Here is a 16,909-nt window from a genome sequence, read left to right as displayed (position 1 = left end):
AGGGATGGACTATAGGGCTAAAGAAGAACTGAGATTAAATATGGAATAAAGAAAATAAAAGAAAGGAAGGATCTTTTAGTTTTCAAGAAAGTTGTTATTAAGATGCTTCTAGTCTTTACTGTTTTTTAAGGATTAAAAACACCAGATAGTTTTACAATGCACTCAGTATGCAGATCAAGAAAGGGAAAAGCTATAAAGATGGAACTGGAATGACTTGGGGTATCCAGTATATGAAATCACATGGTCTGAAAAATAATTAAATTTAATGGAGTAAACTGTCTCCTTCAGTTCTGAGTCCCTGGAAAGTGAACAGTAGAACTACACAGAGAATTTTTTTTTTTTAAATTGGATAAATCAAAGGCAAAAAAACCCCTCAGTAATCATTTCATGTTAGAAGAACCACACTAGGATGGTGCTTCTGAATTTCAACAAGACTGTAAAAAATAATTTGTATAAAAGTGAAATTAAGTAACTGTAAAAAGGTTCGCCTTCATCATGTTCACCAGGCAATTCTGGGACCCACTTTTGATGTGGTTACAGTATTCTTGTATGCTGGAGGAGTTTCAGCAGAAAAACATCTGTTATGACAAATGGATTAATATTTTCTGTTTTGACATGAGGCCTTCCCAAGGAAAAAAATGTCTCAACAGCGTGGTCAAGATTTTCTGCTCCACATTTCTAGGACTCTAGACACCTTTAATAGCTGTTTTAAAATTGGTTGCCAAAGATTACAATTTTTGTAGACTCTCTTTAAATTCAGTAGAAAGTCTCTGTTGACATTTGGAAAAAAGATTAGAGTGCACTGAAAATTCTTTGACTGGTATAACATTTCTGTTAATGAAAAACCCCACGTCCCTAAATGCTTTGTTCCCACCATTCCACCTTCAGATCGATTCTGATGATTCAGTGAAGCAGCTGTAGGTAGCTCTATGTTTAATTCCGTGGGTCAGCCTGCCTGCCGTGGTTTGCATTTAGTGTCCCGCTATAAGGTCTGGCTCAGGTCTTAGACTGAATAGTTCATGGAGCCTAGAACAAGTGTTAACCTTACCGATGCAGTTCTCGCTTTTCACTTCGTACCCTGGGGGACAGATGCATCTGAAGGACCCCTCCAAATTCTGACAGGTACCAGGAGAACAAGAGCCAGGGAGAGCGACACACTCATTAGTATCTTTAAAGAAAAAACAAGACAAAAAAATGACTTAATTATGAGGTCCTTGTTGCCAAATGATGTTAACATGAATTCAACTTGGTCTCTCTGATTTGTCGGGTCACTACGGACAATATGCCCTAAGATACTCTTTTGCCATCTTGCGTATTACTCATTTGGCAAGAGGCTGGTTTTCCTCCTGAGTTGTTTCATCTCCTTTTATGGTGTCATGGATAGCCCCAAGCTCTCTTCCAATAAAAACATTTCAGACAAGCCATTCCCAATTGTTGGTGTATTCCTTATACCCAAATTTCCCATGGTATCTTATATTGGTCAAATAATCAGATGATCAAATGAAATGTGAGAGGGTTTCCAAGTGTGTGTGTGGGGGGGGGAAGGGGGCGGAAAGTCACATCATTATTTAACAAAACAACACAAAGACTGTTTACTGGGTAGATAGTTACCTATACAGTTCTTGCCATCTGGAGTCAGTTCATAACCTTCATTACATAAACACTTGAAGGAGCCAATTTCATTGAAACACCGTCCATTTCTGCACACCTGACCGAAAAAGGAGCTGCACTCATCTATATCTGTAAGCAAATGGGAATAAGCTTTTCAGAGAGAACTCTTACACATATATTATTACGTGTTCCAATGTAAAAACATATTCACTGCCATGCATTTTCAAATATACTTCACTGCACTCCTCATCAACACAGAGAAAAACAGCTCCCAGTGGAAGCAGTGTGTGACTAATACAGTCACGGAGATCCCTACTATATTTCAACCCCAAGTTTTGATATTAATAGAACTCAAATTTATAGCCAGATAAAAACTGAAGGTTTATGGTGAAGTACTCTGTTCTTTTCAAATGAAGAATATTTCTTTCCTTGGAGACCAGACAGTATACACACTTAACCTGATGGCCCAATTTGCAGATGACTATACATGGAGATAAGCTGACTCTATTCAAAGCACAGATAATAGAACATATTAAATATAGAAAAATCAATTATATTAAATATACTTTAGAACTGCTAACATGTATTTTGCTGACAAAGTAAAGAACTTGAAAGAAAAAAAATCTTAAGTTTCAGCGAAACTTAGGGCTGACTGCATTGGAGTAATTACTCAATTAATTATTGTAAGTTTCTAAAGGCTGTGTTTAGATCAGAGCCATATTGGTGTCTTTAGTTCTCTCTGGTTGTACAAAGGGTCTGAGAAATTATCAATAAAAAGGTGGTAGTTGAAAAAAATGTCCAGTTAGCTTTGAATTTTTTCATAGTGGCAGAATTTGGGGAAAAAACACAAACAGGGGTGCTTGGGTGGCTCAGCTGGTTAAGCGTCTGACTTTTGATATCAGCTGAGGTCATGATCTCAGGGTCCTACGATCGAGCCCTCCATTGGACCTCGTGCTCAGCACAGAGTCTGCTTGAAACACTCTCTCCCTCTGCCCTCCCCCAACTCACATGTGCATGCACATGTGTCTGTGCATGAGCTCTCTCAAATACATACATACATACAAACAAAAACAGAAAAGAAAAACCAAAACTGAGAGGAGCCCGTGCTGGCATAAATCAGAGGTTGGAGGTGGTGTGAGCAGCACTGGTCTGGAATGGTCGACAGGCGGCGTTGCTGTCACATACCCTACGGGACCCATGTGAATGAAGGGACGTCCACTGTGAAACACCAGCACAGTGCCTCGTGTATGGTAAACAGACATGTGCTCAGCATCTGTTCGTGCTTCTTCCTGCCATGCCCTCCACTGACTTAAGGAAACTCCCCTACTCACTATTAATTCTTGTTTTAATCATTGTTGTTTAGGGGCACACAATAAAATTCTGTACCATGCATAGCAGACAATTCCACTTTCCTGTGAAAATTTACGGTTGTTCGAAATTGAAATCAAATAGGTTTCTGAGGGCTAATATGGAGACGTAGCCCCAATCCCCCCTTTCTGTGGGAAAAGAAATCCCTGGTTTCAAAGGCTGACAGAAAATGAAGTTTAAAGATGCAACATGTTTTTAAGTTGGATACTCTGTCAGTATTTGAATATAAAACAAGAATAAATTATATGAAATAATTGCAATAGTACTGAAACAATGACAGGTCTATATCTGATCCCATAGAAGGGGTAAAAACCACCCTAAACCATAGAACAATCCCAGTAGATTTTCTATTATCTGCATGTCACCCCTCCCCCGCACTGACTGACTGACTGACAGAAGTACTCAACACAGCAGACTGTCTTGTGATTATTTAAACCAGTACTACAGCTTTAGTTAACTGGAAATTAGTCAATGTTATTACATATCTTTCATCACCTATTTGTGTTTTAATAATAAAACATTTGATTTACTCTTTGGATTTGTTCCTTATTTCAGTATATTGTGCAAACAGCAAACGGTAGCCACAGAGGACAGAATACTTACCCAGGCAATCGTTATTATGAGTGAGTTCAAACCCTGGGTAGCAGAGACAGTTGTAGGATCCAACCGTGTTTTTACAAGTTCCATTCCCACATGGATGTCGCTCACACTCATCAACATCTACAAAGAAATAGTGGCTCCAAGGAATTCAATTTTTAACCAGAAATACATAGCTGGTTACACATTTACATTTTTTAAAAAATTACTGACTCACTTAGATTTTCCTCATTTAATACTTAGGAACCCGTGTTCATTTTAGGGAAATGAGTATGCTAAGCCAGCATTCCCTTAGTGCAGATACTTTAATGAATGGTTTGCTTGTCAACTGTAAGGAAACCAATTGTTTGAAACACTAATTTGTTCTATTCAATCATTATCAACACCACTCCCTCAGAAATTTACACACCCTAATCTGATCAGTACAATAAAGGTAGATTTCAGTTTCCTGAATTTTATGAATTAACAGAATCCAAATAAGAAGTTCACTAGAACTCAGTATTATTATAAGCCTTTAAAAAATGGAATTAAAAATATATTTAGAAAGCTCATCCTCATATAAGAAAACAGATTCCCTAGACAGTGAATTCTAGGCTCTTGGAACTCTTCTGTGCAAAAAAGGGTACTGTTCCTTAGAAAGAAAGCTTTGTTTAAGAGAGATTATTGGGGCACCTAGGTTCTCAGTGGGTTAAAGCCTCTGCCTTCAGCTCAGGTCATGATCTCAGGGGTCTGGGATCGGCCTGCACAGGGCTCTCTGCTCAGCGGGAAGCCTGCTCCCACCCCACCCCCCACCCCCGGCCTGCCTCTTCACCTACCTGTGATCTCTGTCAACTAAATAAATAAATAAATAAATCTTATAATTATTAGGATTGAGGGCATGTTCTCTCCATACGAATTTCTGAATCAAACCTCAAATATTTTTTAGCAAATAATGTTCTCTGTCTCACAGAGTAGACAAGAGAAGCACGTATGAGCAAGCATTCTCAGAAAGTTCAGGCAAAGAGGGTTAGATCCTCCATTTGTCCCTTGTACAAGCATCCCCTGGAGAGTTTTCCCCACCGCCAGGGCTGAAGTCTTATGAGGCAGCAGATGGCTAGTTCTCCAGGTGGTCCTTGAGGTATGGATGGGTCATAAAGGAAACTAGTCCTGTAGTACTGAAATCTGATTTACCATTCATACAGGTAATATCTTCAACACCAAAATAGTAGATGTACAAGTTCAGCTTTTTCTAAACTGGGAATGTGCTAATTATAAATAGCCAAGTTTTAAATTTAATTTTCCTCTTTCAAGTGCAGTGCATGGAGAACTCTTTTGCCTGAGATACAGCCTGTTGTTGACATCAGATTGAAGGATTTACGCTGAGTTCCCAGGTTGGGCTCCAGGGTGGCCAGCCCATCCACCTTTCAAATCTCCTCCAGTGTCGGCTCAGCAAGTACTTACTGAACACTATTACTGCTCAGCTAACCATTACACGAGCTACTGGAACATTTTAGAGTTTTGTTACATTTGCTTCTAAACATGCTTTGAAGAGTTAAAAGACAAAAGCAGCCAGTAAGTCCCATGTATTCAGTGATTTGGTGGAAAAGTATATAAACGTACATATGTGTGTGACAGTATTTCAATACTGTTGCTCTTACTACTCTTACTCCCTTATATTCTTGCAGCTGGAAACGTTTTCTCGAGTGGGAACAGAGAAGGGTAACGGATAGCTGGTGACTGTGGTGACTTCCACAGAACCCTGAGTGTCCCGGAGTGCTTGAGAAGCGTGTGAAGGCATCTGAGCAAAAAGGTTGTGAACAGTGAACCAAAGAACATACTGTGGTGTGTCCCTGCTCACAAATTTTCCATTGAATAAAGGCATAAGCCGTTTAATAGAGCTAACTTGTTGAGAGACTGTGTCTGACAAGAGGCATGGGAGTTAGTCACAGCAAGTGGCCAACCTGTAAGCTCTTTGGGAGTCTCAATTCACTGCCCTCCTGAACTAACGTCCTCTCTCTTACCCATGCACATAGTCTGGTCCTGGGACGCCTTAAAGCCATTGTGGCAGATGCACTGGTAACTTCCTTGCAAGTCAACACACAGGCCATGACTGCAAACATTAGGAATTTCTAAACATTCGTTGCGATCTAAAACAAAAATAAAACACATGTTACACATGTCTGATTTTTATTAAGATTCCTTCATATTTTCACAGGCCTGTTTCTAGAACCTGCTATTAATTATTACAGACAGGCTGAAAATGAACCATAACAACAGCTGAATCAAAAGAAGTGAGGCCTGAAAATATCCACAACTTTAAACAAAACAAAACAAAAAAAATTGGGCCATTTTTCTACGCTGATTAGTATCTCAAAGATACTATTTTATTTTAGGTCTAATCCTAGGAAAATCCACTGAAGGGATTTTTTTCCTCACAAATTAATCTAAATATATGGCGAAATAGATTCAGTAGGAACGAAAGGATTTACTTAGAAAATCTTGTCAAAATTCTCTCTGAAGGAGAGGAACGCACGGCCAGCTGCTTGGAGGAGGGCGGGGGAGGGTGGGGGGCGTGGCCTCTCACCTACGCAGGCTCCATTGGGGGAGAGCTTGAAGCCAGCGGCACACTCACAGCGGTAACTGCCCGGGCTGTTGAGGCAGTCTGCATGCCGCTGACAAAGATTGTCACCGTTGCTGCACTCGTCAATGTCTGCAAGAGCAACAGGGCCAAGGTAAGGACCTCCTTATTGCGTATTACCTTCACTTCACCCGTGTGGTGACCCACTCCTCAATACTGCTCAGTACCTCAGAAGACCCGTACAAATCAGGAGACCATCTAAAACCCATTTGTGTCCACTGAACTCATCTGGCTGGGGGTCATGTGTCAATCGGATTACCTTCGCAGACCAAGAGCAGGTCATTGTAACTGAACCCCGTGGGGCATTCACAACGGAAACTGCCAATCTGGTTGATGCACACGCCGTTTGCACAAATGCCTGGGATCTCTTTACACTCATCAATGTCTGAAAGTGAACAGATTCCCTCACATATATGCAGTTCTGCTTAACATATTTACCATTAAAAACCTTTGACAGTGCTACATGTATGCTGGAATGAGAACACTCACTCAGCATCACAAAAATAAATTCCAGAGTGCCATGAATGATTTTTTGGTTTACAAAAGCATACAGGCCACAAGATAGAATACTTTCCTTTGAATAGTATTGTAGGTGATCAACTACACCAAGTGATTTTTAGTGTCAATGTACCAAGTAAACTTTCTAGGGAATCAAGCTTCCTCTTCAAGTCATGTTTCAGGCTCCCCTAATAACTGCTGCTATTCATCTAATGAAGAAAGCTAGGTTTTCTTAAAATTATATCGCTTACTTTATCTTTGAGGGAAAAAAGTACAATGAACAATAGAAAGAAACTGAACAACATTCAGAAGAAAATGATTTATATAACTGATAATTCTGCAAATTCCCAAGTAGATCAGTAGGAAGGGATCTTGCAAAAATACACCAAAAATGTAAGTATATAGTTATAAAAAGAGTAACTAAAGGGTACAATAAAGTGGATAATTTAGAGTCATATAATACAATATTCATGAGAAGAAAAACTCAGGTGTTAGCTTGATATGTATGGAATCTTGAGACAGTCCTACAACTATCATAACCCAATCACCAAACTATGTTGACAGAGTAATATCCTTATTAACACTTGGGTAGAGGCTGTAAACGCGTTAGTTCCTTCCTGTCTAACTGTACTAGATCAGACTCCAGATTATTGTATTTTATGGCACTTTAAGCTTTAAAAACACCAAAGAAACTTTTACAAAATGCTACTTATATGTATTAAAATAAAAATAATCTGGAAAACTTACCGACAGCTTTTCCGGTGTGAATGTCAAAGGTGAATCCAGGGATATTTCCACATATGGTTTTAAAGTCAGCTTTAAAAGATAAAGCAAATACACTCTTAAAATTCTCAAACTCCTTTCAAATAACATTTTACATACTTGTACTGACAAATATATTTTATATTACTCATAATGATATATATATTTTTAAATATTTTATTTATTTATTTGACAGAGAGAGAGATCACAAGTAGGCAGAGAGGCAGGCAGAGAGAGAGGGGGAAGCAGGCTCCCCGCCGAGCAGAAAGCCCGATGTGGGGCTTGATCCCAGGACCCTGAGATCATGACCTGAGCCGAAGGCAGAGGCTTTAACCTACTGAGCCACCCAGGCGCCCTCATAATGATATTTTAATCTCAATTATATTTACTCGATAATATTACCAGCTTCTGCCAGAAGCAGATTCTAGTCATTCTTTACCATTATTACCCTCATTAACTTTTTAATGCTCTGATGTTAGAAGTAAATATTACAAGATTCAAAATATTTACTGTAGGCATTTAAATTCTTTTGTTCTTTGGATATGCAGATCTTTAATAATGATCTAATTTATATACATTGAAAAACCAGGTTAGAGTACAAATTTAAAAAGGGATTATAAATTGCACAAAGGCACAGGCATGCAAAAACAGTTGTCCTAGTGTGAAACAGATGAACAATGAATAATGAATGAGACACTAATTTTGTCTCATCTTTTTTTTTTTTTTAAGATTTATTTATTTATTTGTCAGAGAGAGAGAGAGAGAGTGAGTGCGCACAAGCAGGCAGAGTGGCAGGCAGAGGCAGAGAGAGAGAGAGGAGCAGGCTTCCTGCTGAGCAAGGAGCCTGACATGGGACTCCATCCCAGGACTCTGGGACCAGGACCATGACCTCAGCCAAAGGCAGTGGCTTAACCGACTGAGCCACCCAGGCATCCCATCTCATCTTTTTAAACATAAATGTCTATTTTGTTGGAATGTGAAATTTGACGCATCAGAAATAATGCATCATAGCATAAAACAGACTAAAACAGTTACTCCTATCACATAATTCACCAAGCTAATAGAAGTTTAAGAGAATTCTCATTTTTTAAGAAGCAGATCGCTTCTGACGCCCACGGCAACACACGTGAGTAAAACTCCTGACAACACTGTTAGGTAAAGCAGGGAGAGCAGACCATATGGGACATGCTATCAGGGAGGGGCTCTGTATGCTGCATCCACCAAAGCTCAACTCAGCACTCACAACATACACAGAGACACATGACAGATGCTCGATTCAGTAATTTGTAAGAGCCTGGCGAAGCATAAATTGTAATTTATATGTGTCCTCTCATTTACTATAGAGCCATATGAGTTAGTTACTGTCATTTCTAATTTATCATCTATTCTGTATATGAGGAATCAGTTTCAGAAAGGAGGAATCATCTACATGAGGTCAGATAGTAAGTGGCGGAACTTGAATATAAATGCAGATATGTCCTCTTACGCCTAAGGCCTTTACTTCTTACAAAAAGTGATATTTAGGGGCGCTTGGGTGGCTCAGGTAAGTGTCCAACTCTTGATTTTGGCTCATGTCATGACCTTGGGGACAAGGGATCAAGCTCCATATCGGGCTCCCTGCTCAGGGCGGAGTCTGCTTCTCTCCCTCTACCTCTGCTTCCCCCCTACGTGCTCTCTCTCCCCCTCCCCTGAAATCAATAAATAAAAACAACAACAACAATAAAAAACCAAAAAGTGATATTTAATTCCCCAACCCAGTGATTTTCAATTTCTAACTGATGGGAGTTTTTAAAATTACAGAATCATAAAAATGTTTCCATTTGTTTTTTCGGAGCACAACTATGGCAAGTTAGTTAAGAAAATCCATTTATCGGGGCGCCTGAGTGGCTCAGTTGGTTAAGTGACTGCCTTCAGCTCAGGTCATGATCCTGGAGTCCTGGGATCGAGTCCCACATCAGGCTCCCAGCTCCACGGGGAGTCTGCTTCTCCCTCTGACCTTCTCCTCAATCATGCTCTCTCTCACTGTCTCTCTCTCAAATGAGTAAATAAAATATAAAAAAAAAGAAAGAAAGAAAATCCATTTATCCACTGAATTAGAGTCCCCAAGAAAGGCTCCCTATGTCACTTTTCCTATTTCTCTTTATTTTCATTTCATTACTGCATTAATTATAGCAACACATTTGAATATGTGTTCCCTAAGCAATGTTTGGCAACAAACGCATAATCATCATTTCTCGTTTGTCTGACTGGTGCAATGCTTAGGGTCCACAAATATCGAAAGTAACTGTCCACATCATAAATGAACCTGAACAAGCAACAATTTTAAGGCATTCATTTTTTTTTGCTCTCATAGCAATTTATTATCTTCTAGTTTGTGTGAAAAATTTTACCATGTAAAGACCAGTTTTATTTTCTGCCTAAAAATTTCAGATAAGTTTGGGGGGGAACATATGTATAAGAAAACATGTTGGTTGGGGCACCTAGGTGGCTCAGTGGGTTAGGCCTCTGCCTTCATTCAGCTCAGGTCATGATCTCAGGGTCCTGGGATCAAGCCCCGCATTGGGCTCTCTGCTCAGCAGGGAGCCTGCTTCCCTTCCTCTCTCTCTGCCTGCCTCTCTGCCTACTTGTGATCTCTGTCAAATAAATAAATAAAAATCTTTAGAAAAAAGAAAACATGTTGGCTACAGGCTGCTTTCATGTGAGGTCTGCTCATCAAATCCATTTTTGGGGGGATTTTTCAAGATGGAAACAAAACAATACCTAGTGAATTTGATGGACTTGAAATTACCACAGGTTTTAAATCAAAATAAGACACCTTCCAAGTTGACCACAGTGACACACGACGGTTGCTCAGTAAGTACCTGCTCGATGAGTAACTGACTAATTCACCAGAACACTATAAAATAATGAACTTAAATGGACCAGCACTCTACACATTCACTCTTTAGCAGCGGGGCTTATTTTCAGGATCTAGATCCCTCCCCAGAAGATACCTCAGAAATTTGTATTTGAACCCCAAAAAGGGCCACTTGGGACATGACGTTCTATGACCTATGATGCCCTTGGGTATTCTCAGAACCGAACATGTCTGGTTTTAGCACACACTGGCTTGGATTCAGCTGTCACACACACGTGTCACCAGCTGGGCCTGCAGCAGCAGCTCAGCTGTGCACTTACCTGTTCCTGGGGTTGGGCACGGCTCGCACGGTTTGTTCCAGGCTTTGCCCACATTGTATGTGCAGCAGCACATCCTCTTTGTCACATTAAAAGGCAGTTCGTTCTCACAAGTGGTTCCGTTATAGCTTCGGTAGCAAAAGCTTTTTCGCATGTCTATGTAACAGAAAAACAAGCCCACCAGTCAGAGCAGGAAGCAGCTACTAATGAAATCCGTGTACCTGGAGACACTGAGCTTTCTTGATTAATAACTCCGAGGTACTTTTTAGCCATGTGGAGGCAACTTAAAATAATCCTTTAAGTTGAACATAAATCATGCATAGATTAACCTTGATCTCTCCCATTTTCAGATAAGCGATTTCCATTTATAATTTTCTTGGCAAACAAAATGAACAGATACTCGTTTCTCTACTCAAAGGCACAGATTTAATTTTAAAATACAATTATTAAATTTTAAATGTTCTCTTATTTGTAAAATAATGTTCCCCTGACATGAATGGAAAACAAATTATTTAGGAATAGGTAAGTGTCACATTGGATGACATTTTGTGTCTCAGACTCGGGCTTTGGACCATGGAAATATATATCTCAAACCCAAACGAATGATGCAGGGCCACAATTTTATAAGCCCGTGGAATACTTCATCATTCATAAATACTTCAATTTACAAATTTTCTGAACAATCCTACTGAGTCCTGAGTGCGCGAGCTTGTGACCTCACCCCTGTCCAAGGCTTCACGTACCCATGCAGTTGTGGCCTCCGTTGACCTGCATGTACTCAGGCGGACAGATGCAGGTGTAATTCCCCAGTGTGTTGTAGCACGTCCCGGGCCCACACACGCCGGGATGTGCGAAACACTCGTCGATATCTACAACAGGCAAGGAGACGCATTAAGTCATACAGCTATTGTATCATGAATTTATAGCATTTAAGCTACTAAACAAAACATATGGCTGATTCCCTAAATCCATATTTTAAAAAATTAAGAATTTAAAGCAGTTCTACAGAAAAGACCCCAAAATATGCATTTACCTGACACGAAGTATGTCTTTTTTTAAAAGAAAAAAAAAAAGCCAATATTCAAAAATAGAGGTGAACAGAAGAAATTTTTTCTGTGTGGCAAAAATAATATGAAAGGCACCCATATTCCTGCCCCCCTCCCCAGCCCAACACCCTTGCACAGAGTGCCCACCTGTGCGACTAGGTGCTGATCACCCTGGGTCTACAGGCACTCATATTTTTTTAATTAAAATTTCACATTCTTCAAATGGAAGCGTTATAATGCTTGCTGTCCTCTTCTGTCATTTAAACTAAAGTTTAATGCTGACTTTAAACTGAAGGCAGTTAGGAAAGCCTTTATCTTTTTCATAAATTTGAGAGGAGCTAACATACATCAGCACATTAGTTTCGGCTGTACAACTCAGTGATTGGACAAGTTCATATGTTATGCCATGCTCATGACAAACAAAGCTACTGTCTGTCCTGTTCCATCACTATTTCAGTATCAGCAATTATATTCCTTATGCTGTGTGATTCATTCCCTGACCTCTTCATTCTGTAACTGGAAGCCTGTACCTCCCTCTCCCCTTCACCCATCATGCTAACCCCCTCTGGCAACTATCACTTTGTTCCCTGTAGTTACAGGGCTTATTCTGAGGAAAGTCTTACTCTGCATAGCTCCCTTCAAATTAGCAGCCATTCAGGGATTCTAGGAGTGCAGCTGCTGCTTATTTTCCTTACTAAACCATATTTCTTCTAGAAACATTTATCTAATGTGTTCTAAAGAAAAGGTTATAATGGAAAAATTATATTTACCCGTTTAATGTTCATTTTTAGAAAAACTTATTCATTCCTTCCATAAATAAACCCCAAGAGTCTTCTGTAAGTTAGAACCTGCAGCTAGAAAGACAACTAAGGTGTGGACCTTGCATCAAGAAGCTCCCTGTCTAGCAGGAAAACGGAGAAGTGAGGGGATGGAAGCAAGAAAGGCATCAGCATCATCTCTGAATGTCTTCATATGATGCCTCCTGACATTTAAAAATTACTGAAAAATAGTAACTTAGTAGTTGCATTCTAGTTTACCTATTTTCTGCATGTAAAATAGAACTCTTTTCCATATGTGAGCTAATAACTTATTTGATACTGATGTTTTCACATGAATCCAGCTTTCCCCATTTATAATCAATCCATGAACTCAGAGAAAAATCACAATAAATTATAGCATCTAAGCTGTAAATTAATTTATCTGTCACTGTACAACTGAGCAGCACGGCTAGGACAAGATAAAAGTTATGAACGAGGCGAACAGTAACTGTGTTCTAAAGAGTGCTAACAACTTGAAGGTGTCCATGCAGCTCACCTTCACAGATGCGGGTCTCTTCGCTGAGGTAGTAGCCTTGCGGGCACTCGCACTGGAAGCTTCCAAAAGTGTTGATGCAGTTTCCACCCTGGCAGAGACCTGGTAACTCCTGGCATTCATCGATATCTGCGGAAGGAGAGACAGTTCACTCACAGCAAGTACCACCATCAAGGTTTCTGTTAGAGCCCTCCAATGTGTGAGACTTCCATGCCTTAGGTTTCTTCTGACCATGGATAATTTGCTTTATCATGCAAATTTGCTAACACCCAAGAAGACTGGTTAAAGCAAGCTGGGGATGTTTCTCTGCAGAGCAATCAGACATCCAGTCACTGTCATGGTCCTATCTTTCCCAGTTACCAGTGGTTCTTTGGCAACCTGGTAACCGGCTGTCCCACTGTCATTTTGCAAAATAATCTTATTTAGATTGCCCCACACTAACTTTTCTGCCAGCTTTTCTCTTTATCTTGTTTAAATCTGGATGACAGAGGTGCACTCACCTTCTAAGATGATTGTGATGGGGTTGGGTCTGAAGCCCTCACCTCCGGGACACAGGGTGTAATACTCAGCTACAAAACAATGGGAGAGAAGAGATTTGACACCAGTGTTCAAGGGGCTGAGACAATGAAGAAGCATTTTGAAGTTGCCAGACCCAAAACACACTCTAAGAGGAGTAAACTCCATTCTCTAGTGCCCTTTCAAATACATTTAAGTCTTTATTACAGTTTACTTGAAGTAAGGTCACTACTTCACAAGTTACACATACAATAGAATAACAAAAACCATGTGTTTTTGACTAAAGAAAAAAGCTTCTAAAGCAGAAAGTTTAATACACAACTTTTTTGGCTAGTTAATAAACTGACTCAACCATTCCAAAGTTTCATGGGTGTCTAAGAACACACGTTTCAGCTGCAGACACAGTTGACAGACTTGAGGAGTACAACACATGTAGGAACCCGAACTACAACAATCCCTGAGAAGAACCAGGAATGATCTTTGTGATCCCAAGGAGGACTGACAATGCCACCATTCACATTGGAATGGGGTTAACAATTGTTTTTTCTTTTTATCATATCATGAAAAACATTAAAAAGAGAGCATTTCCAATTCCTTTTGTATCAAACCCTCTTGGCTGGTTCCAGCATCATCCCTGAAAGCAGCCCAGGGTCACACTCTTCCCCTCACCGTTGCCCCCTCCCCCAGCACAAGAAGAAAACGAGTAAGTCTTTAGCAGCCACTTTGTTCACTGGCTCCTATGCGGAGCCCTACTCACTGCTATTGACAGGGGGGCACGTCTCGCAGGGATTCCCCCAAGCCTTCCCCAGGGAGCAGCAGCAGGAGGAGCGGCTCACGCCAACCCCGATCTCGGTGTTGCAGGACAGACTCCCGTCTCCTCGAGGCCCAAACTTCAGGTAGCAGTTGCCCACTCGGTTGTCTGCAGAGCAACACAGGAGCTTAAATCTTAGTAAGAATGCCTTTTTGGGGAGAGGCCATGCAAAGGATGAAATTCTGATTCTACACATGAATGTGAAATGTTCATCTTCACCTCTCACAAAAAACAATCTCTTGCTTTAAACCTTTTCAAGATTGTATTGTAGGAATGAGTAAAAATGGGACTTTCCTATATTTGAGATCAATACAGATCACAGACTAAACAAGATGATAAGAAACTGCTCATTTGGGGAACTTCTGGATCTTCACTAATAGGAATGAAAGAAATTTTCGTCATAATCAATCGGTATCATGAGTTCATCAAAATGGAAATAAAATCCCAGAGAAGTCAGCTTAAAGCTGTGTATCCTATCACAGAAATATCGATAACCCCATCTCCCTCCTTCCCTCCCCATTATCTGGTTTCAGTTCAGTTTGCACAGAGACCTTTGAGAATTTTGGGCAACGCAGTCAGTAACAACTTTAGAGAGGATACTTAAGACATCAAAGAATTTCAGTCTTTCCCAGCTCTCGATTCGTAATTATCATCTAGATCATTAGTTACATAACTTTAAATCCTATGTTTTTGCTCAGAACTCTCAAATTAACATTTCTGTTTTTCATCTCCTCCCAGAACCCTAGGCCATTCTGCCAGCTGCCTGTTTGATTTCTCCCCTTAGATATCCAATAGTTGCTTTAAAGTTAACTCATCTAAAATGAAACTCTTGATCCTCCTTCCTCCACATATAAAACGTACTCCACTCCTCTCTTGGGTCTTTGGCATTTTCAATAAACACAGCTCCATTTTTTTTAGTTGCTCAGGCCCTAAACCTTGGAGTCAATCTTTGACTCCTTACTGTCATCCCGTATTCAATCTAGTAATAAAGTCAGTCACTTCCATATCTGAAATGTGACCTCTCACCACTGCCCCCATCACCACAGTCTGAACCAAGCCACTGTCATCTCTCTCCTGGACCACTGCAATGGTTTCCTAACTCAACTCTTGACTTCAGTCCTTGACCTGATGACAGCTGACAGCCCCCCCAACCCATACCCACAGTAACCCTTCAGAAGTACTTCCAATGGCTTATCTTCTCAGTCAGAATATAATCTCAAGTCCTCAGTATGGCCTACAATGTAGCTTTCATACCTGATTGCTCATGAGAATCACTTGGAAAGCCTTTAATTTCTTTCTTTCTTTCTTGTTTTTGTTGCTTAATCTCAGGTACAGAGAGATGAACTAAGCCTTGGTTCCGCTCTTATTAGGTTTGCATGCATTCATGCTTCCTCCTGCCCTGCCTCCACTCTCTCACTTCTCCTCATCCTCTAACCAACCATCTGAATGTGTTTAATAATAACTTTATGTCTGTGTTCTTGTAAAATGAGCATTTTGGTTTCCATGAACACATTTTAAATTTCCATAAATGGTATTTTGTCATAGGTCTCATTCTGTTTTTATTATATGCAATCTGTCAGCTCTACAGGGTAGCCAACTGTCATTCTTTTTCAATCTATCTACTCTCCAGAAATGGTTTTGAAGTCCATGCTACCACCAGTACTGTAGCAGTCAATGTCTTTACCTATGTCTGTGGATGGGCCTGTCAGTTTCTTTCTTTGCCATCTAGAGCCAACGGAGAAACTGCTGGTTCACAGTTTCCATATTCTTAGCCCTCAGTATCAGGAAATAAAGTCACTGGCATTTACCATCTGCATCAAATGGAAGTTTTCAATTTTTTTAATAACTTAGAAAATAACTCACAGGAAAAAAAAGGCACAGTGAAACTTTACTAGAAATTCTAATAACAACTTAATCATCTCTAATTCAAATTTTTGTTCCAGATTTTCTTGGTTTTGGAGAGATACATGACTGAGATGGTCCTATGAACATAATTACCTGCCCATTGGCTGCCATGCATGAACGTGAAACATATCCACTTTGTAAAAACTGATTACACATTTCAAACACATCTATAATAGCTTCGAGCTTATCATTACTTCTTGTTCTTTTTCTTGCATCATTAAAACACAATGTCTGAAGACATTTTTGAAAACTGTGACAGCTCCTCACTTTGGTGATGAGAGGACAGCTGTCTTCTTTGCTCCATAAATTAAAAAAAATCACTTTTGGACTTAACACCAGTTAGGACAGTGAGCTCAGTGATCTTTCTACATGCCATATTTTCTTTTAATAACATTTGTCTAAATACCTGCACCTTTTACCTGCGTCAATTAAATCTGGGGTATAAAAGAATAGGAGGGATGACTCAAGTACTTGTTAAATACTGCATGTTGAGGTTCTTCCTACTAAGAGATGAGAAAATCATATTTCCTGTGTCTACAGAAGTCTACTATTCACTCACTCTTTGATTCTTGAATTTGAAAAATCTCATCTAGGATGTTGGTCTCTGAAGACTCGCAGGTTGGCATTTGGCTTCTATGATTAATTCCACCATCGTTAGAATCTAGACTGGAGTCTATGTTGCATTCATCTCCC

At 39.9% G+C, this 16,909-nt stretch overlaps 1 protein-coding gene across 1 annotated transcript in view; it reads right to left on the bottom strand.

The window, feature by feature from the left end:
- The window catches only part of FBN2 (fibrillin 2), a gene marked incomplete at both ends in the record, with an annotated part of 261,800 nt that overhangs the window by 31,712 nt on the left and 213,179 nt on the right, over positions 1-16,909 (bottom strand). The window contains 12 exons of the mRNA XM_080804778.1: positions 1,049-1,168; positions 1,612-1,740; positions 3,583-3,699; positions 5,577-5,702; positions 6,140-6,265; positions 6,453-6,578; positions 7,439-7,507; positions 10,631-10,783; positions 11,371-11,496; positions 12,988-13,113; positions 13,485-13,553; positions 14,258-14,419. Coding sequence (XP_080660904.1) covers positions 1,049-1,168; positions 1,612-1,740; positions 3,583-3,699; positions 5,577-5,702; positions 6,140-6,265; positions 6,453-6,578; positions 7,439-7,507; positions 10,631-10,783; positions 11,371-11,496; positions 12,988-13,113; positions 13,485-13,553; positions 14,258-14,419 — 1,449 coding nt within the window. The remainder of the gene's footprint in view (positions 1-1,048; positions 1,169-1,611; positions 1,741-3,582; positions 3,700-5,576; positions 5,703-6,139; positions 6,266-6,452; positions 6,579-7,438; positions 7,508-10,630; positions 10,784-11,370; positions 11,497-12,987; positions 13,114-13,484; positions 13,554-14,257; positions 14,420-16,909) is intronic.

Source organism: Martes martes, assembly GCF_963455335.1.
Source record: "Martes martes genome assembly, chromosome: 5".
Lineage (NCBI taxonomy): Eukaryota > Metazoa > Chordata > Mammalia > Carnivora > Mustelidae > Martes > Martes martes.
Note: the sequence above shows the minus strand (reverse complement) of the source record. Positions and strands in the feature narration are given on the sequence as shown.